The sequence below is a fragment of the Numenius arquata genome, chromosome 5 (assembly GCF_964106895.1).
Source record: "Numenius arquata chromosome 5, bNumArq3.hap1.1, whole genome shotgun sequence".
NCBI classification, from domain to species: domain Eukaryota; kingdom Metazoa; phylum Chordata; class Aves; order Charadriiformes; family Scolopacidae; genus Numenius; species Numenius arquata.
In genome coordinates, this window is record NC_133580.1 from 12762956 (window position 1) to 12788379 (window position 25424).

The window sequence follows — 25424 nt, forward strand, 5'->3', positions numbered from 1 at the left end:
ATTCTGTGATTCTATCTCATGTTTAACACTATGAATTGCTGAATTTTGTTTAGAATCAATGAGAGAAAAAACTGGTAGAGCGCATGAATCTTCTGAAAAAGCTGCCGTTATAATTCTAGGTTTACCCAATTTATTTTAATCTTAATCATCCCATCCAAATTATCTGAGGTGATTTCATTTAATTGCCAACCTAATTTCAGAGGGGTTGGCTGATCCAAGCAGCTTTCCTTGGCAAAAATGTAATCCTACAGCATTACAAAATAGAAATTTGAGCAGCAGATATGACTAAATCAGTTACTTTAGAAAGCAGTACTTAAATTTGGTCTTATTGCTTCAGTATTTTTCAACATCATATGAATTTCAAGCCTGGATGACATGTAAAGATGTCTTAGCACATTTTAGAAATGCTGAAACAAATGGCACTATTTACATCTGCCAGTTGTATTTTCTTCCTCTTCTTCATGTATATGTGCAAAGGATGTACAATTAGTCACGTGACCTGTGCTTGTAAGCTCAGGCTTTGAATGTGAACAAATATTCAAATATTTGTCTAATATTTTAATATTTAGTCAAATATTTTTTGCTTACACTTCAAAAACAACCACGTACTTTTATAAAGGACTGTAATTCCCCAAAGCATCTAAGAGTGGAGTTCTTAGAACTAATCCTACCCACTTAAAACAGAATGTAGCGCATGACCCAGCTACCTTCACTTCCTCTACAGTCAATGCAGAAAAATGGGCATCTTCAAAGACAATTCATCCTGAAAGGCAGAGGGGGAGAAGTGCTCTCGCAAGTACCACTCTCTGTAAGAAGGGAGCTCAGATGAATAGATTAGACACCTAACTTTAACGTGTCCAATGCAAGCTAGATAAAACTCCAACCTGGTAGAAAAGTGTTTTCAAAAGTAGAACACATATCCTGGAAAGTAAATCCTATTGAGACTCAATGAGACTGAAGGTTTTGGCTACCTTAAGACCTGAAGGAAGGATCGAATACTTGATGCATAGACTTGAACACGTGATAACATCCTTTCCTGAATCAGCATTCACTAATTTGAAACATGGCAGGTGGAAGATGTTTGACACTTCACGATTCTTAAAAACTTTATCATGATTTCTTCTGAGTTAGATTGAATACTGCCAGTGACAATGGTATAACTTGGTGTGGGAACATAGTGAATTCACAGGATATTAATGTTATCCTCAGAGTGGAATTTCAATAAGAAAATGATACTGAGCTCTAAAAATGCTAATAAACTTCGGGTTATTAGAGATAATCCTAAGTACTTGGGAGTTGCTTTTCCAACAGTGGCATGAAACGCAAATCCTGGCTTAGTGACTAAAAAACACCATGTTTGAGTTGGGACGTACAGGCAGCCCAGGCAGGCCAGGAAACCCATCTGATCCAGAAACGCCAGGACTCCCAGCGGTACCATTGCAGCCATCGAGGCCAGGCAGACCTCTAGGTCCAGATTGTCCAGGGTGACCCTGTGTAACGGGGAAAAAGAGAGAACGAATGACAGGATGTATCATTTTATTAGTAATTCTGTCCCCAGAAAACTGATATCTTCCAAATGGCAACACAAAACAAAAGAAATGCACAACTCCCACTCAAGTTCAGCGTATGGCAGACTGCAACAGAACTGAAGCTGGCTGCTTCAGCCAGCATTGTTCATCCTCCCCAAAGCTTAAATCCTAGAACACTGGCTGCATTCATTTAATTATCTTTTTCTCCAAGGGATAATTTTCTGAAGTACATAACTCGTGCATGAGCAGATCCCAAAAGGGCAATACTCATCCCACAGCAGTCTGAAATATACGGCATATAACACAGTGTAAAACAGCACGCAAGGGTGCACCTGACACCAGGAATGGAAGTTGCTCATGTAAAAACAAGGGCAGAGGCAGACTCAACAATACTGAGCATTTATAATTCCAATCTTCTTAAATTTCAGTGACTTCTCTTCCTCTCCAGTGTGGATTCTTTCCTTTAATAGTTCAACAGATGTTACAGCTCCAGCATCAGGCCACGCAAGCGTAACAGCTTTTCTTGTTACATTAAACTTAAAACCTTAGGCAAAGCAACTGGGAGAAAGACCTAATTAAACTAGCAGCATTTAAAAGAAAGTATTTGTAATGGTCAATTATTAGTCAAGCAGAGCAGAATACAAATCTACCTAATTCTGATTTCACACCTCTTTTGCCCTGGTATAGTTCTATTAAATCAACTAGAGTTTATTCCACATGGTACTGGTGCAAAGGAGATCAAAGTTTGAGACTTCAGTTACTTTTTTCTCCAGTATCATATGGGTATGTAGGCAAAATACAGAAAGGCAGAACTGGCAGTCACACTACCCAGGTATCAAGCAGCTCCTTATTCTATCCTTTTTTTCATAGAAATTATTTCTGTGGCTCTCAAAGACAGCATTTTGTGGCAGGAAGGAAAATGGAAAAATACAGAGATAATATCAGTAACTGATAGTTCTCTCCTGTCCCTCTGTACACCCTGATCTTGACTCATCCCAAAAGTACTTTTGTTTGATCCCAAAGATTCATCCTTAAGATATGGCATTAAACAAGTTATGACTCACACTAGGAAAGTAAAAAAATAAACATGGATAAAATGGAGATACAGCAGAACATTAACAATCCTTCATGCCTGACACTTAAACCAAAACACATTTGTGTTGCTAAGGGTCTTCCCAGTCCAAGCCAATAGCATATGCTCTGACCAAACTCAATGAGAACTTTGCAGTAATGTAAAGCCTTTTTTCTATGGATCTTAAAATGCCTTGCAAAAATGTGGGAATGCTATAAACTTCATTTTACGGATGAGAAGCTGGGGGCACACAGTAGCAGAGTGACTTTCCCAGAGATGCAGAGCAACTTAGGCCATAATTACGCAAATACTCGAGCTGATCGCTGGTCTCAGCTGCTGCCAGGAGGGCCAGCACACACTCCTGCTTACTCACACCTACCTCTTCCCTGAGCCCGCATAAGCACAGGCAGAATAGCAGGAAACCGCACACAGAGAAATAACTGTTCTGTTTCTTAATGGGGTTAATTTTCAGCCAGATGAGTTCCTTGATCCAGCTCATTTGGCAACTGTATCATGACTTCTGCCAACAAAACGGAGAGAAGGGGAGAGAGCCCAGATTTGCTCTCTGTCGGTCAACATGGTGCAAACTGAATGAATGTACAGTGTGTCTCCACTACAAGATCAAGGCAGCTCACCCAGACAAGTATAAATTTGAGATAAAGCAAGGCCTCAGGACATGGAATGAAGTCATCCCAACACATTAGCATCAGGCGGCACTGCACACATAGTACCAGTTGCCCTGATGATTAAAGTTTGTCAAAACACCCACACGTGGTGTGCAAGCAGGGACTTGCCAGGCTCTGGTAAAGTGACAGGAGAAGGCTGAAGCACTGGTTTATTGCCACTTACGTTTGCCTCTTAGAAATTATTTCCTTTGGCTCCCAAATCTGAAACAAATCAGTGGCAACCCACCCTCCTCCATCCCTGCGCAATGTGATAGCAAAGAGCAGCAAGTCACAGACTTGTCTCTGATGGGACAGGCTGTGACTGGAGAGGGAGGCCACACTGGTCAAAGTCTACCAGGTCTTTCACTTTGTTTACAGCCTCAGCAAAACCAGAAGCTATGTGGGATACAAGTGCACATGTATCTGGTTACAACATAAGGTGACCAGCTGCAGGGTTTAGTGAAGCTGAATAGTCAACATCTGCCCCTCAGAGCGAGGCAATGGAGAGCCAAGCTGCTGAGTCTTTAGTGCTGGCCAAGAGCCAGCCCATGGCAGGCAGCTGACTGGTGGTCCCATGCCTTGGGAAACACTTTGGGTGAGATCTCTTAACTCTTGGCCAGCACGGTCTGTAAGCGGCCCAAAAGATTTTGGTATCCTCTTAATATGTGAGAATATCCTCACAAAGAGAGGATATCAAGTATGCTGACCACAGTGATTTCTTACGTGTTAGACAAATCTGTGCCCCTGTCACTTAATCCCATGGCATCCATGTCTGTGGGTCTGAGCCAGAGCATGACACAGACTGACACACACGCACACACGCACACATGCTGTCTCTTTTGCTTTAGGAAAAAAAATCCACGGGATTTCCTACTTTCTAGCTAATCTATCAGAGTTCACAACGTTTTATTTTAAGAACCTTTAAGAACCTTACCTGAGGAGATACTGAGAACCCACAACTGAATTCCTTGAGAGTTGTAAATTTCTGGCTTAAACGAACCTTTTCCCCAGGGATTTAAAATACTGATCTAAAGAGCTGATTTGACCTGAACAACAGCGGTTGATAGTTTCACTGCTTTTGCCTCCTCTAATTCCTATTTTGGCAGATGCGCCAATTCAGCACAAGCACCTCAACTGATTAAGGCAGAAGACTTTTACAGGCTTTACTTATACATGGCAGGGTGACTAGTTGACAGACCTGAGTTAAAACACAGGCTGGAGAGATCACTTGTGCTCTCTGTTCTCACAAAAGGAGACATTCCCTGTGAGACAGATAAGGAAACTTGAACTGTTCATCTAGGCCCTTGCTTTATCTGACTCTTGCTCGTACACTAACACTGTGATCCCAAGGGGCCTCTGCTCTAAATCAAACAACACAAAGGCAATCCCAACAGGAAAGCTCAACAAATATTTAAAAACAGGGAAACAAATACAATTAAGGGTGAACACAAAACTAATTGAATAAGCAGTTTCATGGATTGCTTCAGCAAAGTGGCCTTTTTACAGCCATTGCCAAGTGCATGCATTTCCTCTAGGAGGGTGACAAAATAGAGAACTTTGCCTCTTCATGTAGCTCTAGCTTTCATGGTACAGACAAGGGCTCACTTCTCATGGAAGTACTTCCTTCTAGAACTCCTTGGACAGTTCATGAAAATCTATATACATCTCCCGGCTCCCATTCCAGCCTTTGCCTGAGGTATCCTTGAATCTTGTCCTATGGGAAAAAATAAACTTCCCGAGTAGGGCTAAGGATTTGAGTTTCTTCTACAGTGTGACACAGAAAGGCTAGCAATAAACACACGTAGCTGATGTATTTACTAGGTTAAAGGGATTAGTCAGGCCAGCTGCAACAACAAGATTTACTTGCCACCAGCACTCCCTAAGGGAATTCTGTGGAACACCACTTCCCTTAAGGTCAATAGTGGGATTCCCCTCCGAGTCACAGCCTTGCACTCTTTTGGCCATGACTGAAATATACCTGCCCACGCTAACATACCTGCGTACTACAAAGATTATCTCTTCATATTTAGATGCTAATTATTGTACAGACATAGCAGTATATTTTTACTTCTCTTACGTATATCAGCACACACATGCTGTCTCTCCTTTGCTCTGCATTTCACACATCCATATAATGTGCCTATGTTCATCTACATTCCACTAGCTACTCCCTATCCTGAAATGCAGTTGGCAGAAGTATAAGTATTTTCTCAAGCAGTGGTGGTTGCTATTTTCACCCTAGAATGGAAGTATTTATCTCAATGGCTAGAATGTAAACAATATGAACTAGTTTCTCTTCCACCTTTTTCTGTCCTGCAGTTATGATACAGAAGAGCCACAGTGGTGAGCATTTTGTTGCTCATGAGCAGGAAAATCTGTCTCTTTCCCATTCATCCACCTGCAGAATACTGCAAAGCAGACAGAGTAGATCTGCATGTGCTGGAGGCTTTGAATTCTCTCATCTACCTCCCCTACTCTCTCCTTGGAATGCCTGTCGCTGCCAGCTACCTGGCAATGGCTGTTGCTATATCCCTGCCTCCCCTCATTGTTGGGAATCCCCTTTCTCCAGAGCTCCATCTGAAAAAATACCCTGAGAACAGCATGTTCCCACAGTGTGTTCAATTAAATTAAGCATTATGGGAACAGCTTGTTCTCTTCAGAGCTAGAGAGTTGGCTGGTGGGAAAAGAAAAAAAAAGCAGCAAGGGAGTAGAGCAGGAGAGAAAACAGTCAAGGATGAGCAGAGGAGGAGAGGAGGACAAGGGCCAGGAAGGAACTGGAATCAAACAAGCTCATTTACAGGGCCAACTGTGCATTTTCAGCCAATCTATCAAAACAATTCAGTTTTTGATAGGAAGTAAGAAAACACAGCTCAACTGTTGGAGCTCTTGGCCAGCTGAGGAAGTAGGGAAGATGGGAAATAGCATGAGTATAGTCTGAAGGCACAAGGATACACAAGATAGAAAAATGTCATCAAGAAAAGAAAAATAATTCTAATACCAGAAGAAGAAAGCATGATGAGCTAAACAGTGTAGAGAGAGCACAGAAGTTTGGGGCAACTTCTAAAGCTGGCCTAGCTAAAACTCCCCTGAGGTAAAGTGTCTATAAGACATCTTTGCAAAAATCACTGGGGAAAACCAAAGCAAAAGAAAGCTGGTCCAAGTACTCTAGGCACATAATTTTTGGTATGGTAAAGGAAACAACCGTCACTAGAATGTTATAGTTCTAAAGTTCTAAAGCCCTGAAGTTCTATGCATGTGGTAGGACAGTCTCATTGTGCTTACATGCTTTTGGTTGTCACTAACATTCTGGTGATTGATATTTACATATGCAAACTTACTGGGATCCCATTGATGCCTTGAAATCCTGGAACTCCCATTGGGCCCTGAAGAAAAAGAGTACATGTTATATTTCACTTGATAGATCTGTATATTTCAGTTATCTGTGAGATACTTATCACTCCAACATTTTCAGTCTTGGACTTTAGCTTTCAAAACCAAAAGGAGCAAACTATCTCAATACAGACTCTCTCTGACCACAGAGGTCAGCAAAGATAGGAACTGAGCATCTGAGCTTGACTGGATGCCAAATGAGTGTTTCAGGAATGTTTTAATCAGGCAATTTACAGTAAATATATAAACTTCTGCTGCACATCTGGGGAAAACAAGATGCCAGGAAAATAAACAATCCTGTGTAAGCTAAACTCTCAGTGTCACACTTGACCTTCCAAAAGCTTCAACAGGACTTATGCGTCTCTCTGTCTGTACTTGGATAGATATGCAGACCACTGTATTAATTCCAGACCACTCTTGCCTGAGTTGCAAGTAATTATCACTTTGTTGGTTCTACTGTTCTGCTCTGGATAGTAGCAAAATAGATTGCATAAGCAGAATATTCAGCCTAAACTGCTCTTGCTTTGGAAAGGTAAAGTATATTGTTTGCATGAGAGAAAAAGAGATAGAATCTTACTGCATGTTGGTATTCCATATGTATCAATGTCAACGGATAGAAACAGCAATTATGGAGTAAATAAGGAATTTTTTAGTGCAAGAAAATTGGTTCCAATTGTCAAAGGCCAGTTCTTATCCGAGGTTTCTGTGTCTTCCAGAATCCAGGTTTAATGATTTCAGTGTTATCTGCTAGAATTATGAAAATGCTATCTCTCATATCAGCAGTCATTCCTTGTTTCGAATCCTCCATTGCCTTTCAGATGAATGCAACACCAAAGCATCGACTTTCATTGTCATAATTTTCAGTTTACTTGGTTATTTGTCTTATGAGAAAGGGCGACTAGAACTCCAATGAGTTGATTAATATTAAATGAGAAGAGAGTGTAACTGCAGCATATGAAAGTACAATTGAGCTGGTTTTCATCTAGCTAGCTCACCTATCAGTAGCTGGGAAAACATGGAAGACAAACTCTGCTCTGCAGGTCCTGGAACTTAAACTATATGCCTTTTTCTTGTTTGCACACATGACCTGAGCACTTTGCATCAAGTAGACTGGTAAGATGCTCTGGGATAGTCCAGGAACACAAGCCCTTGTCCTGATGTCCCAGACTTCCTTCAGATTTTAGAAACCAGGCAAGCATGCAGGACTCCCTCTGCCTTTTAAGCTGTTGTCCTTGAAACATTCCTTTTGTCCAACCACATAGGCATGAGAGCAGGAATCTCATTCCAGTCCTCACATCAGACGGTATCAGACTTCCCCATTTTATATTCCGTTACATAGACTCTGTCAGGCTACGTGGTGGGAGCACAGACTGCTCTGGCCTATGCGATGGGACTCAATGAGTCCTCTGCATGCAACCCAAAACTCATGATGTGAACACATGCCCAGTGCACAATGTAAACTTTCCTTAAGGTGAACTATCCACATGTATCCACTCTTTATTACCAGAAGTGTTTGTTCATACTTCCACTACGCCTAGTTCATACTAGGCATTCATTCTTTTGCCTGGCTCCAAACTCCCCTTTTGATACTTCTTTCCTAAGGCAAGACAGCAGAACAGATTAAAACACAGCATTAAAACATTTCTACGTTTGCTGTTCTGCCCATTCTTGCACACTGCACTCATTGACACCCACACCTTATAGGTTATTCTATTTAACATGAAATAGTTTATTACATTCTTTCTGTTATAAATAACTTTGCACCTGCGAAACTGAATTGCAGGTTTTATTTAGTACCCATTCTTTTTGCTTTTCTAGACAACAGCTCAGGATCTTTTACACATGAACCAGCTCCAGGTCTCTCTGAACGTAGTGTGAATAACCCATCTATCCCTAGGCATGTGAAGTGAAAGACTACTTGCAACAGCAATACTCATTTGGCTATGGTTCAACTACCAGGATAGGTACAATGTTCAGCAGCTTTAGGAACTGTATTCTCATTCAAAAAATAAATCCAGGGGATTCTCTAAAGATACTAATGAAATGCTGCTGTGCTCTTGCCCTCGGGCAGGTAGTCCAAAATTATCTTTATTCATTCAAGAACATATACAAGGCCATAGATCTCTTGCAGAGACAGAAAAGTCACTGTTGAGCCTACCTTGTCGCCCTTCTGTCCAGCTGGTCCAGGGGGGCCCACTGCTCCTCTCTCACCTTTTGCTCCTGGTAAACCCTCTGGGCCAGTAAATCCAGGTGCACCTATCGGTCCTTGAAGCCCAATTGGTCCTGGTCGACCCTAATATACAACAAAAAAATAAATCAATGCACTATTTTCACAAATTCCTTTGCAATTTCTCTATCCAACTCAATCTTTAATGCAGTTTGATACCTCTCAGCGTACTCAGGACATCCTGAAGTTTTCCCTTTCAGATGAAAGAGTTTTTAGAGGTTATTTCAGGAAAGTAATAGTAAGAAATCTCCCCTTTTTCCTGGAAGATTTATTGCTACTCATATTGCTGCAGGAAGGAACAGAGGAAGACAACAGTGTTTTGAGATCAAACTGGCTGCTTTTCTTGAGTTTGAACCTCTATTTCCAAGCTGCAAAGTGCAAAAAGATTTTGCTTATGCTTTAGGTCAAGCACAACAAAAAGATGACACAAGATGCAAGAAGTGTACGGGTCGCATGCAGTCAGAAAGCACACTTTAGAGTATCTGAGACTAGTATGATGGTTGGGTCAAGACTGGGATTGATTTTACTCTGCTCTCCTGGTTACCTTATGGTCAGGGTGAGGATTTTGAGTCCTCGAGCACAAAAAGAAGGCTGCAATGACTGAGTATTGCCGGAAGATGGCAGCCTTTTCTAAAACTGCAGAGATTTGTATGTGATGAACTTTCATTGTTCTATCACGACATGGATGTGCAGAGTAGTCTGGGACTTGTTTCTGAAACAAGCCAACGTTTAAAAAATTTTGCTGTAGGTGCTCTGATTTTTTATTAGCCTCAGAAGCTGCCTCTTGGCAGCTGAACACTTAACACAGAGTTTTGTATTAACATTTTTGTAGTTTTCATTTGGTTCATTTTGAGAGAATCTGAAAGAGATCAACAAATTCTAAGGTCCCAAAGTATCAGTGGAAAATGGCAGTTTAGGGATATGCTTTCTACTGGCAAGACAGTCAGTGGATTACATGAAGTTATCCATGCAAAGAATCAAGCCATAAATTAAAAGGTATAGAATGGAGGAGGAAGTTAAAAAAACAATAAATCCTCTTTTCAGTTCTCTTCTGCACTTGTGTCCATGGTAGTTTCCCTTCTATTTCCCTAACTCCTTAAAACAGCAGAAGGAATGCAGCTCCCTGCTGCAAGTGTTTTAGTAATCTCAGCTGGAGACGTACAAAGTCCTGACTCCATGCTTTGGCAGGTAAAATACTTTACAGTTAATTTAAAAATGCATTTTTACATGTTAATAATCAAGGAAAGTGAAACAAACTGTAATTGATTCTAAAAATTCTTTTTCCAGGATCATTTTTAGTACCTGTTTAGGCAAAAACATTTCATCCCACATTCCATGTTTCTTCACTACTGGAGCAGTTTTCTTTTAAAGTGCAGCAATTCGCCGTGTCACTCTTTCTGTTGTGATTGTTTCATCCTGGCCTTTTAACTGAGGTCAAGTGCATGTTTTGTATTTCATACCTTTTTTGTCTAGACACTATCCATACTGTGCACTGTGCAGAGGCTCCCATCTAAAAAGGTTTTTCTGTTGATTATGTTTAGCTTTTTTCACTCTGGGCTAATTATCAATGGAATTTTTTATATTGGGAACCATACGATCATAACATTAATCCCTAAATATTCAGTAGACCTTAGCAACCATACACAACAAGGAACGTGTTACAAAAATCACAGGCTTTGCTCTTGCTTTCAGTCTCAGCTTTAACTTTTTAATTTCCCATGGTCACAAGCTATTCAGAGTCTTTCAGGCAACACCTCACTTCCAAGCCATGGGCTGGGGTCTGTTCACCTCAAGGCAACGCAGCAGTGGAGAGACATACCCTAAAAAAGGGGATGTTACTGTTACAGCCAGGCACCACCCACAAAAGCAACAGCACCCAGGAGTCCAACAACGTTCCTGGAGAAAACACACTGAATTCCTCACTTGTTTGAGTTGCTTATGCTTCTGTATTCAATTAGTTTGATTGCCTGGTTAATGACAGTGTTTCACAATGACTAGAACTGATAGGAATTAAAATTTTAGGAGTCTTTTGTTTTACTCTGCTCCAGGTCACTGTGACAACTGTATCTAGATGAGAGAGTAAAGACCAGTAACTACACATTCTGCTTGTGTTCAGTTCTGCAGCTCTCTGACAGAAGAATTAAACATGTTCTCTGTGATTTTACCCATAGGTAAAAAGCTCTCTTTTGCTTTAGTGCCCTAAAAGAAAGATTTTAACAGCACTTGAAGATTTTGTCCAGTGCCTTAGAGTGTCACTAAACCACAAAGACACAGTAAAGTGCTTCTAATCTCTTTGATAATGTGATTATGCCATGATAATCAGGCTCTCAAGAATTCCTACTGCTTCTTTTGAAGTCTATGTGGACGGAAATCATGTTTTCTATGCTAAAACAAAGGACTTGCCTCCACTGCTAAAAAAGCAGCATTTTTTGTCACCCAGTAGCACTCCCATGAACTGTCCCAAGATAAAAGCATTATGAAGAGCAGGCACTGTGGTGTGCAGGAGCAATTCCAGGATATAAGTACAATGAAGACTTGGGTTTTACCACAAGATAAACTTACAGGGTTCAACACCAGGTGGAACTGCTGTTTGACCTCAATGAGTTTACCTTGTGGTAAAAAGTTAAGCGCCTAGTCTTTACTGTGCTTTGGCATCAGGTTTGCTCTTACTTATCCAAAGGATAAAAAGAATAAAACATCTCTTAGCAGAGAGGACAAGCTTAAACATAAAATGTGGATTACATCAAACAGAGACTGTAGTGAATCAACAGAGCTCCCTATTTTTAATCTTCATTGTTCAATATATACCATCCAGTAGTCTGTAGAAAAGCCATCAGTAATTAACGCAAATGGTATCATTTTGGTTTCCTGGCTGCATGACAACCGTTTTTAAACAGAGGAAAATTATAGAATGCTTTAATACTAAGCAATGACCAAATCTATGAAATTACTGTGACTTGTGAATGTTTTCTCAAATGCCTGCTAGAATTTCATATATTTGAAAACCATGACCTGCATTCTCAAATATATTTGTGCCAGGCTTTTACTACACAAGCAGCACTAAATGAGATGCCTGTCTCTGCAATAAATAAGATGTTGGTGAAAAAATGGCATTATTTCTTGATATACCATGGCATTTCCATAGATAATTTCAGGATTTTGACCAAGTTTGTGCTTCAATTTCAGTATGAGTCATATGCATCTCTGTTACACACTTAGCCATTGCAAACCATTAAAAATATAGAGATGCCTCCGACATTCGGGTTTCCATTCTCAATGTGTGGTAACCAAGAGGAAAAAATGGCTGTGACGGGAAACTCCCATTGCTCATGAATCACCACACTGCAGAAGGCAGTAAAACAAAATGGCCTGAAAATGTAATTTGATGGCAGCGTTTGTCAAGATGGAAAAGGTTCTGCAACATGTGCCTTCTTCCCTTCACTCTTTTAATTCATCTGCATCCCAGGGTGTCATGCAGAAAGGCCAGTATGGTGGGTAACGATGGGGCCTCTCTAGTGCTACACAATCAAATACATCACAGTTTCTCTATTGTCCCTACCTCTTTTGCCAGCTCTAATACTCCACATAAATTTTCGCCCACTGAAGCAGAGCTGCTACACATAGCATTGCAAATTCCAAACATTCTTTTTTTTTTCCCCATTGCCTCTGTGAGCTTGGAGAATAAAGTGTAAATCTATTTGATTTGTCGCTGTGCAAAGGAACACACGTGGCAGTGATATGGAACCACTGGACATGCCCCTGATTTCAGGGATAAAAAAACCCACAAGTGCATGCTTACTTGGGGGACAGTTCTACCAGCTGCACTCACTATCAAATACTAGTTCAGTGATTCATCACCGAAAAAGGGTACTAGAACTCACAAAGTGAGCTAAGTTTAGCAGGACTAGTAACTAAGCAGAATATTACTGATAAGGTAGGGCAGAATTGATCGCTACTTCAGTTAGTAAATTCATAGACTGCCATATTTCAAGCAGCAAAGCATTATTATTATTTTTCTAAGCAAAATTAAGATCCAGTGTATGAAAAGAGCAACTGAGTTTAAAGATGTTCATGTTTTCTCAAACTAACATATAGTTCCTTCTCTATGAGAATTCAGTGACCGTATTCATGCTCTCTATTTCGTCATCCATTATTTCCCCCATAAACAATGTTTTATCAACACACAAAAATGCTAGTGACAAAGACTTACTTCATGAGCAAATGCTTTGTAGTTTGAACCATCTTATACTTGGTTGATTACATTAAGGCAAACGAAAAAGCCAACCATTAATTCATTATGGCCCTAAAAGTGTATCTTTTAATCTACTGCGCACACTTAAGCAGAACCTAGCCCAAAACCTTCAAGGAAGATCTCTGTCCCTGATTCCTGTGCTGTACAGAACAGCCTGAGCAAGGGGCTCACCCTTCCAGATGCTCTTTCACACAGGCAAATGGCATTACCTGTTTAAATCATGGCCATTCTCTCCGAACAAGGATGCTACATTACAAAAGGTGACACAGGACTCACGCCGAACTTGGATGAAGTGCCTATAGGTGGCTTCTCAGTGCAAGGCAGCAGCATCAATTAGTGAGCAGCATGACCTTGGGCTAACCACTTCTACTTTCGACCTCCATCTCCTCCCTTCTCCTCTTTGGTCTTCCCTGCCTTTGCTGCAAGATTCCTGCGGCAGTGGTTATCTCTTGCTAGATAGACAGTGCCTAGCACAAGAGAGTCCTGGTCTCAACTGGGGCCCCACAGTTCTACTGTAACAATAATAATTATTGATGAAAAACCCTTCACTATTTTCCTAAATTACAGGTCAGGTATCCAGTGCCCTGCTCACATTCCAGAGTAAGTAATTATTTTCCCTGCTGAAAAATGCTTTGTACTTTTAAAGAAAATTATTCTTCAGTTTTTCTTCTGAAAACTTCGGGAAAGTCTTGTTCAAAATGGCTTCTTTATTCTTGTCATATAATTTACTGTTCCTCTGCACAGCTTTTGACCCACAGAGCATGAGATGAATACACAAAACTGTATATACAATGCAGAAATTACAGAACAGAAAAAACATCCTGTGCAACAATACTACTACTTCATTCAGCACCTTCCCAATAATCTCATAGGTTTGGGTTTTTCCTTTGTTGTTTTCTGTTTTTGAATGAAAAATACCAGGGTAATAATTATTTTAAATTTATTTTTAGGAAAAGAGACAAATTATTTCTGTACCATGTGAAATTCTTTACTATAATTCATTTTAGAAGATTTCTGTTTATGTGAAGCAGCACTTGGCATGCTCACACTGCAGACTGTCAAGGCTGCTCTGGTCATCTCAGGAGCAATCTTTTAATGTAGTAATGAGCAACTGCAGGCTGTTTCTCATAGTAATTTCAAATTTCAGTTCATGTCATAAACTCCATTTTCAAAAACATACTTCTGTTATTTCCACTAAGCCTGACTAGACATGACCACAAGTAGAAAATCCAGGTGATAAAAAACACGTGTGTGCACATACATATAGTTTTACACCCTAGTTTTAACCTGCTTAAAAAAAAAATGAAATTTTATTCTGCTCCAATTTTAAACCATTTGCTTCGCAAATCTTGTACTTCAGTAATATAAATAAATAAAGTTTCAATGGAAGGTTTACTACATTACAAATGCAGAACTGCGTATAAACCCTGGATTTTTTTTTTTTTTTAAATAATCTTTATTTTTAAATATCTTTATTTTTAAATTGGATATTTAAAATCTCTGAAGAGTTTGTTCTTTAGAACACTCAATTTCCCGTTAAAAACTTCCACAGACCATCCTGATTCAATCAATTCCACATATTTGCTATTTCTACTTATAGCACACAAAGAGACCACATACTGTCGTCTTTCCCCACCATGGACAATAACAGGAGTGACTCAGTGTCAAATATAAGCAATTATTCCATTTTATACTTCAGAACCTTTAGAGCAACTACTTTCTTTTTAAAAATGTAAGAGAGTCAAAATGGATGACTTTAACTCAGATTCCTTTTTTGCTTTGATGTACTGAAATGTCCAAGTTAGATAAGAAAATAAGAGCATGTGGAAAGGCTCCAAGCCACAGAGAACACAGATAACATGAAAGTAAGTGAAAGGCACTTGTGGGTTATAACATCTGTGGGAGAGATGCTCCGGCCAGGCAACAGCCTTACTGCGCTGCACTCCAGAGGAACGGGTATCCATCTGGAACTCTGAGCATCACAGAGAATGACGGGCACTACAGAAATATAAAGACACTATTTGTGGAGATTTTTTAAAATACAGAACAAGCAGCAGGATTTGCAGGTCATAGTGATGACTTACATTGTATTTCAATTAAAGTAATAACCGTTGCATGAAAATGATGAGTTATAGGTTATTTTTAAGGAGCTACGCTATATATTTGAATGACATTTACTTGCCCTTTTCATGGTCAACACTCAGAATTATGCCTTTATTTCAGCAGAAACTGCGTGAAACAGTTATCATGGTTTGCAGAGGCTACATACTGATGAACTGCATCCCAGAGTATCACCGCCGCAGAGGTGATCACCCCTGAATCCCCAGCTTACCCACTGTTTGTTTAAGCTAATTGGCCACGAGGCTCAGGTGATGCGTAGTCATCCAAGATGAACTTCAAAACAGGGTTTTTTGCTTGCTTGACTAATATCTTTAGGCCCTTTTTGTGGCAATGCTAGTTTCATAGAGCAATGGAAAGCAATTCACGTAGCCAGCACAGGAGACTGACAGTGGGCACTCCCCCTCTGAAATCACCCACGTCTCTAAGCCTGACTTAGAGGAGACTGAGGAAATGAGGTTTGAAGGAGGAGGTGAGTAACTGTGGGCAGGAATTGCTCCCACACCTCATGGGAGCTCTGGCATCATATTGCACTCATCAACATTCCAAAAAAATAGGCCTTATATTGAAAGGACGGATTACACGATTATGAAATCTTAGCAAAAATGTTGCAGCAAGTGAGGTCTAACTGACTTCAATTTACTTATGAACTAAGCTTTTTTTTATTTAACAAAAGAGCATAGTACAGCCAAAGGTTTGAATGGTTTATGAGATTTTATGGTCTTTTGCAACCTCAGTTCATCTTCTCTCCCTCAAGTCTTTGGTGCCTAATCTCTAAAAAATGTTTTAGAAAGCCTTTACTGTTCCCCGACCTGTTCACATAGGACAGCAGCTGTCATAACATTTTCCTGCCCTTAACTGAGGGAAGGGCACTTCTGAATATTGTGTACATCTCTTGACAGCCACACAAGTCTTGAGCTGAATTTTAATACAAAAGAATTATTATCACAGAAGAAAATGCAGGGTTTCTCCAGGACTTCTTTCCATTTTCCTGGTGGCTGTACAGGACAGTAGACAAAGTACCACACGCAAAGCATTTATTTCCCCAGAATGCACACAAGTCATCTCTGGCGAGAGCGTGGCAGTAGAAAATGGCTAAATGACAGCTCCTCAGCAGCCAGTCCCCAAAAGAGGAGACAGGTCGAATGAAAAGCGAGGGTCATAGCCCCTGACTCTCCTGGCTTTGGCTGCAGAGCTTTTCTCTAACCAGACTGAGCTGCAGATACCACTAGTTCTATTGCCAACTATTATTTTTTTTTCACCCCTTACAGGCCAGTAAAGCCTTTTACGGTGACACGGAACAGCGGGTATCTACATCACTATTGCTCTAGCGAAGGATCAGCTAACTGGTTATAACTAGTTTTCGTGTTTACTGAAAACTCTGTGAATTAAAAAAATAATTAAAATTGCTTCATTCCTCAGTAACCCATAAATATATGCTACACAGAGTGACCCGCAAAGGACGGCAGCCCCCAGTTACTCCAGCTTCGCTTTGCTTTCTTCTTCTTCAGCCTTACTATCCTTACCTCTGGCAGTACTTTTATTATCCTCAGAAATACTTTGCAGTCTGCTTTTACATTTTGTGTTTAAAGTTGTCTCTTACTCAATAACTTGTTTCAATCAGACAATCAAATGGGACCGCTTAGTTTTATCTCATATTTCAATTGTTTGTATCTGTCGCTTTTCACAGGACAAACAGTATGGATGAACTTCACAGACACACACTGGGATTTATTAACTGAATTTATACAATTTCTGACACCTGGCTACAGGCCTTGCAGTATGTACCATGTGTGTATATATGTATATACAATATATATGTATATATTTATTGTATATATGTGCATATACTATATATATATTGTCTTTCCAACAAATTTGCTAAGATCAAGCACATTAATTTTTCAGTAACCTTTTAAAAGGGTTTTACATAAGTTATTACTGAGGAAGATACCACACTAATTATAGATATTAGACGAGTCCCTTGGGGAAAATTGATACTGAATCACAGTGACTTCACGGGCAGTCCCATCAGGGATCTGCTATGGGCTCATGAGGAAAGAAGAACACGCAGTGTTGTGTTATTTTCCCTTCCACATATCCCTAGGCACCCTACAGACAAACCAAGAAAGCCCCATGGCGTTTCCAAAGAACTGTTTAAGTGAGCAGCTACAATGACCGTTTTGCTACCTCCCCCTCTGGCTGGCATTTCCAAGCTGCCTTCTTCGTGGACTCAAGTGACAGAAGATTCATTGTTGCAAAAAAATGTTGTCAGTAGAAAATTAGCTGTATTAAGTAGCGTACTGAACAAGTGAAATCTTGCCAGAGTCAGGCCTGCTAACACTATTAAAGGGACATTGTATCTAGAAAGGCAGGGAGAGTTCAGCCACATGCTGAAGCCGAACAGACTCCAAACCTCCTCAGGGTCTACTGTGTCCAGATCTGCTAATTTGCTTTGGGCTCCTCTCCAGTTCTTTCTTTTACAACAAATCCAATTTTTAAATTTCTAATTCCCCTTGCAGGCAAAGGCTGTGAAAAGGAAGTGTTTCCTCAGAGACAGAACAGGGATGTGGGCAAAGAGCAGATCCAGCAGGAAGAGACTGCTCATACCAGTATTTTCCCAGTACAACCATTCCTTAGCAGACAGGATGGTCTGGTCTTCCCTGCCGCACTGAGGGGCAGAGCCACTGACTTTCATGCATCCCACCAAGGCACTGGCTGTGAGAGTCCAGGGTGTGCGCATTGAGGTGGCAGCTCAACTCTGCATGAAGCAAACGAGCAGGAGGAACTGCACATCTCAGTGGGAAACTCGCTCGTCCAAACCCAGAATTCTCTGTCCATTGGCCTCTACAGCACCCATCAAGAGCTGAGGGATTTTGAAAATGGAAGACTGAAACAGGAAGGAAGGAAACAAGGCATCAAAAGTACCCCTCCACTGGCTCACAGTTTCTAATATGACTTTATAACTACATTTGACTACTTTTCTCTTTCTGCCTGGGAACTGGAAATCAAGTGCAGTCAAAACACATCCTGCTCCCCCAAAAACACAGAGATAAGGCAATAAGTCAGAGATAAGGAATAGAATCAGAAGCGTGAGATGAAGATGGAAGAGGAGTTACAGAAGCCCCTTCTGCTCTGTAGATGATACAGAGAGCTTTCCATTTCCCTCAGGCTGTGGGAACAGAGAGTGTCCTCTTGCACCAGAACTTCCACAAACATGACATTCAACCAGTAAAGAAAGGAATGAGAAAGAAGAAACCAGTAATGAAAGAAAAAAAAAAAAAAAAAAAAAAAAAAAAAAAAGCCTTTGAGGTTTCCATGCACGGAAACAGTTACAGAGCTCTAGTGATCACTTACCTTCTTGGCCTTTTCAAAGGGCCTCATGCTGGAAACAAAAAATAGTTCACAAACCTTTTAGACAAACTTCACTCACTGGAGCTCTGTATTGCAGTTTCATCTGCAGATAAGCTATTCTCAGCTTTGGTTCCTATCAGCAGCTAAACTAAGTTCTCAGCTTCTCAGCCTATTTAAATCCTGGCAATTATCTTGTCGAACTCATTTCCACAAGATGTATCTAAGACCAGCAATTTAGGAGTATTTTTACAGGAACAGCCTCACAGAGAAGAACACAAGAACAGTAGCAAAAATGCCAGTTAAAGACTTCTAGCAAAGATTTAATGCCTCATGCACTTCTAGAGAGAAACTACCCATTATCAAGAAGAGCCAGGCAGAAGTCAAAGGGTACTAGTCTTTAAGACAATTATTTCATGCTCACCAGCTGGGTTCCCTGCTACACACTGGAGTGGGCAAGCAAGATCCTGCCCTATTTTTTTCTGGGCTAGCAATAGCGATGTTCCCTCTCTTTGAGCAGTTTTAGACCCTGATCTGGAGAGTGCAGCCTGGGCTAGGCTCTTCCATTCCCAGATTGCTGCAATGCCAAATCAAACTAGTTTTTAAGTTATAATAAAGGCCTGGAGGGGTTTGGTCATTCAAAGAAAATTCACTCAAAGTATCTGTTTACTTTGCATAGATTCAAAACCCTCCAAAATGTTCTCTGCCAGGCAAAGACTTTCAATTTGAATGGGATATCTGGAGAGCTCAGAAACACTAAGTTCATCACAGCTACAGAAAACAGTCTTGTCTTTGATTCCAAAGACTTCATTAGTTTCCACTTGATTTGTTACTCCTACTTTGAAGGTGGCAATCAACAAATCATATCAGTGAACTGATAACTGGACATGTCATTGGACTGCAGTTTATCTGAACAGATTACAGTAAAAAAAAAAGCTAGATGTAATCTGAGCAAAAAGGGATAATGTAGTATATGACATTTCAAGGGAGACTGATCATATATTTTCCATGGTAATTACTCTAGAGCAACAATTTCTCTCAAAGGATCATACCGAGGACCATTTTAATGGAGATATCATAATACCATACCAATTCATTAATTAGCAGCTGTAGGCTCTACTGAGGCTATTACTCCCCTAGTTTTCACACTTCTTATGGAAGTTTTCTGTGTTGCTGTCAATTTTTTCACTGTATTCCAGCTAAAGCAGAAAAACTTATCCTAGTTTAAATGGTTCAGACTAAGAGAACAATCTTCATATTTAACAGCTTGCCCTTGTATCTTCATAAAAGTTGCTCAATTTTTTCTTATTGCTCTATCAGCAGATATTCTAGCTAGTAATGTGGCTGTTCATATTAGAGTGATATTAGTTTGCCTTACTGCATTTTGTAATAATTTATATATTTAGGTGCGTTGGTTGCAGAAACTACTTAGTACTAACTAAAATAGCACAGATTTATTTTAATATTTGGAATAAAACATAGCTGTGGGCTTTCAGGAGGTAATATGATAATTAAATAAAAGATGACTTTTTAATGTTTGTCACTGTATTCTCTGTTTCTGCAGAATGTAAAGTGAATCATTAGAATATGAACAGTAGAGATTTGGATCACAAGCATAACATTGGTATTCTAAAAGTAGATTTAAAAGCCTGTATCCAATCTTGCCTTTAGGAGTTTCTCTCAATTCGTCTCAGGTTCCTCAGAGAACAAGCTTGTAAGGTGCTGAGATAGCCGAATTTAAAATCTTTCCTCCTAAGTTAGAGCCTTTCCTCTAACTTAGCTTGCAATCCAAGTCACAGCCTAACCTATGCTGGACCACGATCTTAAGACTGCTTTTCTGGCTCACTTTTATCACAATGGAACATCTAATCATTCTATTAAATTTCACTGTTACACAGAAAAAGTGTATCTATAAATTGCCACAAGTAAAGCAATGTTCCAGAAAAACAATCTTGTCTTTTTTCCTTTGATCTTACTGATGCATTACGTATGTTCCTTCCCCTGTCCAATATCCAATCTTTGTGCTATTATGAACAAATATTAGTACTTTGTACAATGTAACTCTGAGACCAAGTTCGAAACTGGCATCTGATCTACGCAGCATGGAGCTACCTCTAAGCCCTACTATCATATCAAGTACTAACATTATCCATCTAGTGAATGAAGTAGCCTTTTTTGGAAAAGAAAAAACAAATAAACAACAACAACAAAAAAAAACCACCCAAAAAACCCACACACATTTAAGAAAATATCCATTTTAGTCACCAGACCATGTTTCACATGCTAAACATTCTGCTTACAAGAGAGAAACACAGCAAAAGTTCTCATTATCCACTGAGGTCATTGAGCCCCAAAGGATGCTTCTAGTTAGAAGGCAGGCGGTGAAAGTAGGCCATTCACAGATCTGTCCAGTAAGGGGTCAGTGGCGAACAATAGATTCCCTGCAAGCAGTTTCCCCTACATTTTGCCTCCCATAGCCTTCCCAGCGTGTTCCTGGCACTTCAGAAAGGTCTGAGCGTCTTTCCTTGCACAGGGTTCTGCTAAAAACAAAATTATCTGCTGGGACAGATAATATTAGTCAAGATTTAAAACTCAGATGGGAACCATTTGCTTATTCAAGATAGCAGATTTAGAACAAAACCTCTTCCCAGAGACCTGTTACACAGCAGAGCTGAGGGGAGTTTTGCAAACATGTAAACAATTCACTTTAAAGGGAAAAAGTGTAGTCTGCGCATTCTCATCTACACATTGCTTGGAAATATGCAGACCAAAGCAGGAGTAGAGGGTAGTAGAGGCCTGCAAATCTACAAACATAACATCAGGCAAAGTTCCAGTTATCTCTAGAGGCTTAAGCAAAGCAGGTCCAGGCAAAATTTTACTGCAGTGCCTGATAAGAACAAGCGCCAGCCAGTCAGTGGCTGGTTTACTAGGCAGTGTCAGAGAATAAACTGCAATTAGTAAAAATAACTTTAAACCAAAGTCAGAGAGAAAAAAATAGAGGATTTTTCATTTCTGCTAATAAGTGTTGTGTATTGATCAAGATAAGGACGGAAATGAACTCTTCACCTACTTGAATTCCCACTGGCTAAGGTATATAGAATAAATGATTAATTCCAATGTTGCTTGTCATCACATAAATTGTATGTTTAAGTCCTTGGACATTTACTACGTGGCTGTATTAACACTCGAAAAAGCTTCTTTCATTTGTTGGTATAAACCACACTTCCAGTCTGCTTAATCTTTGACAGACAGGTCTCATTGTCCCCAAAATCCCTTGCTACACAATACAACAAAGACTTAAATGACTCTGTAGGGCTGCCCCGCTACCCACACTGCCCTGCGCTTCCTGCCCATATATCCCTGGAATTCATGACCATGCAGATTACTAAATTACACACTAGGCCGGGGATTAAGCACGGCTCTTTGTATGGGAGCATCTGAGGTCTGGAAGAAGATTTTACCTGTCACGGTCTGTGCTCACTGGGCATTGATGAGAGACAGAAGGAAGCAGTGCTGCAGAAGATCACAAACAAGGGTGTGTGATAATCAGCGATCTGTATATGATGACAGGATAACCTGGCTGGTGCTGCCCTACACATAGGTCTAGGGAGCTTCAGACAGACAATAACCAGCCCACTATTTCCAAAGCAGCCCAGCACCTTCTTCCCTCTTAAAATAAAAGGGGAAAATGTTCCCTGTTCTGACAGACCACAAGCCGGATAATGCCCTTCACTGTACCCAAGCAGAACTGAAATGTCTAAGGGTTAGGAACATATTCTGCAGTTAAGCGAACATACCAACAAGGCTAAGTGAGGGGTATGGTCGCTCATCAGATGTTTTAAGTTAGCTGCTAATCAAAGCTGGAATTGCTTCTGATTGCTTTCAGAACACTGAAGAGTTACATATCCAAAAGAAAAAATAAAGCCAAGAAAAAAAGGCTTGAAATAACAGTGTAAATTTAAACACCTCAAGGATATCAAATACTTTTTATCCATATGTATATACAAAAGTCACATTGCTTCTTACTTTAAAAATCAGAAGTCTTTAGTAGGACTTAATCTTGCTATCTATATAGGACCGAGGAGAGTAATCTTTACCCAGTTGTAACTTACAGATGGCTGGCAACTCCGAGCTTTGGCTAAGGCTGTTTACAAGTTCAACAGTGAAAGAATTACTGTAGTCAGTATAATGATGGAAATCAAGAAAAGTCTGGAGAGAGACAGCATGTTTTACAAAAACAAATTGTTTGCTTTTTTTTTATTATTTATTTTAAAGATAGGTATTACCATCTTGCTTGGTTTCCTTCTCTTTGCACGCATATTCTTTATTTCAAACAGCAAATACTGACATCTTCCAAGTTTTATGAGTTATGTTGATCTAGCCATAATGGTCTGAAAGATGATACTGCATTTCTCATTACATTTTGCGCTCACTTGGAGCTCAGCAAATGACAGGAATTATCTAAGGTCTGAGAGATACAAAGTTCACAGCATAGTCACTTTTAAGGGTTTGTTTCAGACAATATATATACCGAATGGGGACCAGCACATCACAATGCACCGATGCTTTGGTTCAGCACCATCCTATTACATCAAAGAGTAGTGTTACTACATGCCAACATGATGACACGTCATTTTAGAGGAACCAAAACTGCCTCAGATCTGCAAATAGCCTCCTAGCAGCTCATAAAAAATTGCCAACCCCCAGAAACCCTGAGAGGACAAGCACTGGAAGCGGATCTGGTCTGCACAGACTCAGCAGGACTCTTTGGAAGTTGCTGCCAGTGCTCCTTTTGCAGCCAGAACAGCCACTGTTGAGCTACACAAACTACTCTAAGCCCTTTCCCTAGAGCCATCAGCTAGGGAACAATCATTAGACTGCTCTTTGAGAAAAATAAGCAAAGCATACTTTAAACAAAGAGAGAAAAAAGAATCCTCTATTGATCACTGCTACAAATTGCCTTTGTATTTCGCTTGTTTGTGAAGCAATTCCAATTTCAGTTAAACAACAGCTATCTGCAGTGAAGTTTTCCCATAGAATTTTTTTAACACCTCACACCATGCTGTATTTGCATACTATGCACTTAAACCATGCCCCCAGCCACACACATACATACCAGTCCCCTTCAGACACTAGATTAGGCTGTTCATAATCCCCATAGGTATTTGTAAGGGCCTATCTTCTGGCCAGCAAGAACAGTAAACCAGCAAATATGAGTTAATGCATTCTCTGTATCTAGATCTCTGAATAAACATTCACTTCTATAGAGTTTTATATCATATGAAGTCTCCAGTGTCAATACCGAAATCAATACAGACAAATAGTGACTTCAGTGAAGTACAACCCTGATGTGAGAGATAGAAGAACCAGGCCCAGTATGCATCACTCCTTCACTGCCAACACAGCTGATCTTTGCTTGGCTGAATCAGCATCAGCAGAAATGTTGTCTTACATCTGCCCCTGACTGGAAATGCCAGCTCTGCAAGTGTCTGCTGACCAAAGCCTGAGAGGAATCACACCATCGAAGAAGGCTAAAGGGTCAAGGCTTAAAAGCAGAACGAAGGAAAAGGAATCTGAGAAATTAAAGAAAGGAGATAATGGTAAGAAATACAGAGGAGGCACAGCTATACCGTCCCCTTTCAGTTTGCAGCACAGGCTGAAGCGTACACATAAGGGAAGCCCATAAAAGTCAATGGTCCTACATGTAGGGTAAGGTGAAGTGTCTCAACTTGTGGAAGGCAAACAGGCTGTGTCCTTGCTGCCACTGTGAAACTGTGCACTGAGGATGCACATGAGAGACTCCTGCTAATTGGTTTTAATAGGAATCTGGTCACTACCTTCTTGCTTTTACCATTGCTCCAAATGATAAAGCCAAGTAACAGGCACACAAACACTGCACGGCAGTCTCACAGGTGGTCAGGGGAGAAGCAGGCTGCAGAGCCTGGGTTCCATTTTCCCAGCTCTCACACAGGATGTGCCCAAGCACAGGCCTTAACCCCTAAACATTAGGATTTTGCTTGAATCTCAAAAGCTGCATCATCTTCTCTTTCCATTCCAGAAACAAAATTTTTTTTATTGACACAAGTAATATGAGAAAGAATTTCTTCACGGTGAGGGTGACAGAGCCCTGGAACAGGCTGCCCAGGGAGGTTGTGGAGTCCCCTTCTTTGGAGATTTTCAAGACCCGCCTGGATGCAGTCCTGCGTAGCATTCTCTAAGCAATCCTGCTTCAGCAGGGGAGTTGGACTAGATGATCTATATGGTCCCTTCCAACTCTAAAAAAAATTCAGTGAAATTCAGTGAAATTCAGTGTCAAAGCTCTTATCTGTCAACTGGAACTGTCAACAGGCTATTTTATCCTGGGGAAGCGAAATTTAACTATCCAGAAACTTTGTCCTTGCTGAACAAAGAAAAGAAAAGAAAAACACGTTTTCCTTGTCTTTGTGTTACTGGATGCAACAGCAAATGGGGAAGAAACCTGGGACTACTTCTGTTCTTCAGATCGGGATTTACCAGTATCAAACTAAGTAATACTCTAGTTTGATGGCAGTTTTTTTTCCTCTCTCTACACCACTCTAGTGTTAGCATCTCATACTGTATTTGTTAAAGAAACAACTAACCATTAACACTGAATATTCTCCTCTGCACTGAAACAATATGTGAAGTGCATCCCCTTTTCAAAGCATTAGCAGCTTCAAAGGCTTTTTTTCGGTAAGCATCTCCAAGTCCAGCAGCCTTCCATGAAAGCAAAAGAGATCAGATCCTCATCTGTATTTAGCACTTAGCAGGCCAGCACTCAGAGAGACAATACTATCTTGAA

The 25424-nt window shown here is 40.3% G+C and overlaps 1 protein-coding gene across 1 annotated transcript in view; it reads right to left on the reverse strand.

Annotated features, from left to right (window-relative positions):
* COL4A6 (collagen type IV alpha 6 chain) overlaps positions 1–25424 on the reverse strand; it is an 86988-nt gene that overhangs the window by 40379 nt on the left and 21185 nt on the right. Inside the window, exons 3-5 of the mRNA XM_074147521.1 lie at positions 8815–8949; positions 6605–6649; positions 1374–1490 (exon numbers count right to left, since the gene is read on the reverse strand). Coding sequence (XP_074003622.1) covers positions 1374–1490; positions 6605–6649; positions 8815–8949 — 297 coding nt within the window. The remainder of the gene's footprint in view (positions 1–1373; positions 1491–6604; positions 6650–8814; positions 8950–25424) is intronic.